Source organism: Gekko japonicus, unplaced genomic scaffold (genome assembly GCF_001447785.1).
Source record: "Gekko japonicus isolate JY-2015 unplaced genomic scaffold, Gekko_japonicus_V1.1 scaffold182, whole genome shotgun sequence".
Classification (NCBI taxonomy): Eukaryota; Metazoa; Chordata; class Lepidosauria; order Squamata; family Gekkonidae; genus Gekko; species Gekko japonicus.
The window spans coordinates 612297-618900 of NW_015173128.1; the positions used below are offsets into that span (position 1 = coordinate 612297).

General features: G+C 47.7%; 1 protein-coding gene across 1 annotated transcript in view; it reads left to right on the forward strand.

The window, feature by feature from the left end:
• Positions 1-6604, forward strand: part of NSRP1 (nuclear speckle splicing regulatory protein 1) — a 36278-nt gene that overhangs the window by 20168 nt on the left and 9506 nt on the right. The window contains exons 2-3 of the mRNA XM_015422042.1: positions 3764-3820; positions 6485-6604. Of these exons, the coding sequence (XP_015277528.1) occupies positions 3764-3820; positions 6485-6604 (177 nt within the window). The remainder of the gene's footprint in view (positions 1-3763; positions 3821-6484) is intronic.

The window sequence follows — 6604 nt, forward strand, 5'->3', positions numbered from 1 at the left end:
GATGAGTAACTAGGCTGTTCCAGTACAATCAAACAGACATAATGAAAACAACAGATTTGTGTGGAAAAATCAGTCTTCAGAACTGATTGGGAGGGACAAAGATCCTAAATCTGGTGAACTTCATGAGAATTTATTCCAGGCTTGGGGACAGTATGAGTTTTTTCTAAGAATATATTATTAAAAGAATGTGAACTTTAGGCAGAGAACTACTGACAGACCTCAAAAGCTATGTTTCTGCCACTATGTAAAAAATTACTGTAAAAGTACATGCAGAGGTAGTCCTGGATAAACCCACTGAAGTCCAGGAAAATCCCACTGTTGCTGTTCAGTCCTAATAGAGTTACATCCTGCTAAAGTCACTGACTTCAGTAGACTTTAGAAGAGTGAAACCCTTTTTAGGATTGTGTTGTCATACTGTTGATTCCAGCCAACAGGATACTAATGAATATACAATGATGGATTTAGTCACATATACATTTTTAAGACGGGGACGGCAAAGGATGAGATGGTTAGACAGTGTCATCGATGCAACGAACATGAAATTGAGCCAGCTTCAGAGGACGGCGGAAGACAGGAGGGCCTGGCGGGAGATGAACCATGGGGTCGCGAAGAGTCGGACTCGACTGTGCGACTGAACAACAAAAATTATGATTTATGAATATATTACTAAGCGCTAAATTGTCACAGTTCTTTTCTGTTTTTCATTTGTTCCAGCAGCACCCAGACAGAATGTCCCCACCCTGAAGCCCACCCTTGCTTCTTCCCATCATCTGGTATTCAGAGACTGGCTGTTGGGGCCAAGGACTTGTCTTCCCTTCGGTGGTACCCCAGTGCAGCGCTTTCAGGCACGTTCTCCTGGATTTAGGGACATCACAGTCATCACTCAAATGTCACACTGACAGTCAGCAGGCCAGTGTCCGGGAGCGGGGAAGATCAGCTTTCTCCAGCACTCCTTTGGACACCAATGCGAAAAGAAAAAAAAATCACCTGGCACTAGTTTTTCCATGTAGTTTTTTGGGGCATTATGAAGGGCTGGTGACACAAGCTTTCTCACTCAGATGAGAGCCTGGTGTTTGGTATGAGTCATGGCAAGGCTGGAAAGTTCCAAGCGCTGCCAAAATGTGAAAACAGACATTTTTCATGTTGTCTTACTTAAAACAGGAGAAGGGGGTATTTCCTTACCTTCTGTAAACACTTGGGAGCAGCGCTCTTTGTAGTCGCGTCAGTTCAGCAGGCACAGGGATCCGCTTGGCCCCTCTGCAGTTGGGTAAGGGTGAGGGAGAGATCCAGCGTGTTTGACTTGACTTGGAAGGAAGGACTCCGCGGTCCGCACTTAATAGTAAGACCGCAGAGACGCTTCCATTGTAAAATCCTTCGTGCTTTGTTTCCTGGTACACTCTCTTTTTAGCCGCATGTCATGCTTTGAAAGTGTTACTTATTATTTATTTATTTATTTATTTATTATTTTCAATGTGTATCCCGCCTTGCCAGAGAACTGGCTCAAGTATGTGCCATACTGTGTTTTCCACAGTCTCTGGGTGAACTGCTCATTGCGAGTTTGTCTCAGGCTGACTGAAAGGGCTGCTTGAACCCGGCCACAGCAGGGATAGCGGCTCACCTCCTTCTCCGTAGAGGAGGCGAATGGGGCAGCCCCATGGGAAGGGCCCAGCCTTCACCTGGAGTTCCTAGCTCCCCCAATTCAGGAGCAGATCAGGTGTCCATCCTCACTTTATGGCTGATCTCCCAGGGCCAGATGTGGCTTGCCCAGTGTATAGATGCTCAGAGAGAAATGCCAGGACTTTAAGGATTGACAAGAGCCGTAGAGACTACAGGCCTCAGGAAGAGGATGTAGATTTGGATTATCTGGGTCAGCAAGGGATCCAAGTAGTGGTCAGCAGCAAAAGTTTGTACTGTCTTGAGCAGTTACAGCAGAAACCTTGCTTTGACAACAGCTGCATCGCAAATGGCTGCTTATAGGCTCTGAGCAGCTCTGGTCATTGCCAGCGCCCACCCCATAAAACCCATAAAGAGCATCCTGAGGTGCTCTTGGGTGGCGTTCCGTTGTGCTGCTTGAGATCTCAACCAGAGAGTCTCCAGGGGGCCGAGGAGCATGAGGCAGCACAGACGGTCTTACAGTATCTTAAAATGTAAAAAGGTGCCACTGTGCCCCTCCAGGATGAAAAACGCCAACAAATCTCAAAACAACCTGTTTCAGTCCCCCCCAACACAAATTACAGCCAATGTTCCCTCTAATTTCCCCGCCACTGATGATAGCAGTTCACATCTTGAACTGCTGTAATCTTAAAATGGGCAATGGGCAGTGCAAGATTCTGTGTAGCTCCAGGTTGCTGCTGAGTGAGGCTTCCTGTGTTAATGAGCAGCTGTTCGCACACCCAGCTTAGAGGGAGCGCACAGCCCATTCCAAAGATGATTTGGCTGTAAGCTTGGTCAGTCCCCCAGGGACAGGGGGATCCTACAGCAGGGCTCCAGATGATACGATCAAGATGGCAATCTTGGGCAATGGAGGAAGGTGGCAGCCATCGTGGGTAAGCACATGGCTAACATTATCCTCCATTGGTTTGCAAAGGTCCCTTGGTACCAGGTTAGCGATTTAACGGAATGTGTTGCCCTCAGCGTGTTTTGTCTGAATCAAGTGGAACCTAATACCTAGGACAGGAGCCCCCAGCGTGGTCCTCAGGGGCACCATGGTGCCCGCCAACACTTTTCCTGGCACCCGCCGAGTATTTCTAGAAAGTGGGTGGGGCCAGCTGGGCTCTTGCCCAATAGGGTTCCTGATTGTCCATTGGTGATAAGAACGTAAGAGACGCCAATGTTGGATCAGGCCAAAGGCCCATCCAGTCCAACACCCTGTGTCACACAGTGACCAAAAATACCAGGTGCCATCAGGAGGTCCAGCAGTGGGGCCAGGACACCAGAAGCCCCCCACTGTTGCCCCCCCAAGCACCAAGAATACAGAGCATCACTTGCCCCAGACCGAGAGTTCCTATCTATACCTTGTGGCTAATAGCCACTGATGGATCTCTGCTTGGCTGTGCAGACAGCTGCCTCTACAGTGCAGGTTTTAGTCTGTCTCTGATTCCTCTTTCCCAGTGCGTTTCTAATATTCACTCCTCTCGTTACCTGCACTTCAGCTTCCTCTGTGATTACGGTTGGCTCTGCCTCCCACGGTGGCCATTTTGTGGTTGCGCCCACCACCCTGTGTCAGAATCCCAAAGGTGCCCTCAGGCTCAAAAGGGCAGAAGCTAAGCAGGGTCAGCCCTGGTTAGTACTTGGATGGGAGGCCTCCAGGGAATACCAGGGTCGCTAGGCAGAGGCAGGCAAGGGCAAGCCACCTCTGAATATCTCTTGTCTTGAAAACTCTACAGGGTTGCTGTAAGTCAGTTGTGACTTGACAGAACTTTCCACCACCACCATGCTTAGGATTGCACCCTGTAGCATACCTCGTAGAGTCTTATAGACAAAGGGCATGATGTTGGTTTCATTCCTTTAACTAGTTAGCTAACCCTTGTATTGGAATTCATGCTGGTGTTTGTTGATAAAATTACTTCATTTCTCCACTGCCGCTGTGACAGACAGTACACACACCACACCCCCAGTGATCATTTTCCTACTTTTTTGCCTTGTTGCTGTTTTGAAAATAAACTCTTACTGGCTCATTTAGTTTTAAGCTCCCCTGGCTGGTGTGAAAACAAGGGTGCATTCCTATATGTAACATTACATGTTAAATTTTGTTTTCCAACAGACATCAGTGGGGGAGAGTCTTCAAAGAGAAGCCTTGAAAAAGCAAGCGATGAAACAAGTAAGTTGGCAACGTCTCTGGGTGTGGGTGCGTGCACACACTTTTCAGTTGCTTTCAATTCTTTCATACGTTGTTTTAATTGCTTATACTGTTTTGCTAACTGTCTTGAAGGGGCTTCTTTAGCAGAAAAGTTAAAGCTTTTAATATAAATAAATACTTTCAGAATAGTGATTTTTTTAGTATACTTTTTGTTTATTTTTGTTTGTTTCATTTATACCTTGCCTTTCTCCCCAGTGGGGACCCAAAGCAGCTTATATTTCTCTGCTCTCCTCCGTTTTGTCCCACAACAGCCCTGTGAGATAGGTAATGCTGTGTGACTAGCCCAAGGTCACCCAGCAAGCTTCCATAGCAGAATGCAGAATCTCCTAGGTCGTAATCTGATACTCCAGTCCAGCTACTACATCACACTCACTGTCAGTTGCAAAAAAAGTTACAGTTGGTGCCCATTAAAAGTACTGATTTTCTAACAAGACCCATCCAGCAGTTTATGTGGCCTTGCAAGGGTTAATAGGCTTTTGGGGAAGGATTTCGCCATAATACTTTATATCCTTTAATATGCTGTCCATACGTTGTATAAATTAATAAGCTTATAACTAACTAAATTAATGCAATATTAAATAGTGCCCAGGGTCATAGATTTTATGCGTCAGTTCTGCCTCCTTGGCTGTAAGGCTTGGAAGTTGCTTGTCTTGCTTAATAAAAAAAAAATGATGCAACTTACATCAAAGGCTGGTTTTTTCGGTTTCCATTACTTTATTTATGTAGTGATAATCCTGCTGTTACGAGTCTGTTTTTCTTGGGCTTCTCTAGACAATATCCAGGGAGATACAGAAAAACAACCTTTTGCAAGATGCGTAGCAGGTTGCCATCGATCTGCTCATAGTTTTCAACACGCCATAAAACATGGGAGATGACTTTTGCAGTCACACCTTCAAAAACCACCAGAAGAGTCTGTTCTTCCTCTTACTTCCAGTGCAGGTCTCCAATGACTGGACGAACTTCATTAACACAACTGGTGTTTTAGAACGGAAGTGCGGCGTTACAAAACTCGTAGTGTGTCAGTGGAGTGAAAATCACTCCAGTTTCTAGCCTTGCACCTCCGTAGGGTAGATCATCATAGAGGAACATAGATATGGAGCAAAGGTAAATTGTGCTAGACAGAATATTGGCCTTTGGGTTACAGACATAGAAGGTGGCATGCAGGTTACAACTGGTGGTGAGAGCTCATTCAATGGACTGGAGCCACCGGCTCCCTGTGCCTCCTGTTGAGAGAGGAATGCGCACCTAATTCTCTCCCCTCTCCCCTGACAAGGCATTTGGGGCAAGATAATGAAGTCAACTCAAGAGTCACACAAGAGATTCTTGCTTGGGGGAGGGAATGCTACAGACCTTGATTTTGTGTGTGTGTCAGTGATCCCATGCAAATGTTACAGCACTGCTTTGGCTGAGGAGACAAAGCCAATCACTGGATAAGCTTTCTTTGGTTTTCTAGCCAGAAGTCAGATAGCACAGCATTTCCGGGCGGAGAAGCACAGTATGGCACTATGTAGGCCGTTGGTTTGACTTGAAAGGGCCAGGTTAGTGCAGAGGAGTGGAGAGACAGCTCCAGTAACTGGGATCAGCAAGGTGGTGGCCAGTGCTCCCCCTAAGCTGCGGAGTCTTGTGAGCAAAAATCCTACTTTCTGAGCTACTGGCATTAAAGTTGTGAGCGAGTGATTTGGCTGCTGCAGAAATTAGTTTTCTCTGGAGCCCTCCTTCCTGAGCTAAGACAGAAATCTGTGAGCTGGAGGCTAAAAGAGGGAGTGGTGGCGCAGGCAGTTCGATGCCTGCCAGTAACATCATAGCAAACAGCCACAATGGCTGTTCAAATCCCCACCGCGGCCGGAGTGAGCTACCGGCCCTCAGTCCCAGCTCCCGCCAACCCAGCGGCTCGAAAGTAACTACAAGTAGAGAAATGGGTACCTGCCTTAGAGGCAGGGGGCACCCTCCTCCTGGTTCCGTGCCAGGAGGGTTGATAGCGACGGTGACGGGAGATGTGAGAGAGAGGCGGCAGCAAGAGAAGCGGCGGCGAGGAAGAACAATGGCGGTGTCCGGCGAGCCGTGGAGGCGACGACTACATCGGATGAGCCCGACGGGACGAGTAGCCGGAAAAGCCGCAGTCCAGAGCAGTGCGCGCCGACGGAGGATCCACCAAGAAGCCCACCGATGGTCGCCGATTGCCCGGAGCGCCGAGACTGCGCCTGAGCTGCCAAGAAGGAGAGAAAGCCGCCGTCCGGGTGCTGCTAGGTAACCCCTCCCTGCACAAAGTGTGGCCCTAGTTAGGATTCGACTACAGATGTAGTCTAATGTAAACCGCTCTGAGACCCATTAGGGGTCATGGGCGGTATAGAAATGACATGTAAATAAATAAATAAAAAACTGTGAGCTAGCTCACTCTGACTCCGCTTAGAGGGAACACTGGTGGTGGCATGAGGCGGATAGGTCTTCCCAGATAATGATTTGCAAGGCTGCCTTAACTCATTACATTTTTTTTCATAAAAAGCTCCTATCCAAACCTTGGCTGGTATAACGGATGATGCATTGCCAAACTGCCTTTCCGGAGGACTTTTCTGCCAAAGCCAGCACCTGTATTTTTTCTTTCCCCACTTTTGTCTCCTTTTAAAGACCAAGCTTGAGATCCAGAGGGCACTGGCAGAGGACTCCACGGTGTACGAATATGACAACATCTATGAGGACATCCAGCAGAAGAAGGCAGAAAGTCACGCTGGCTCACTTCTCGGGAAA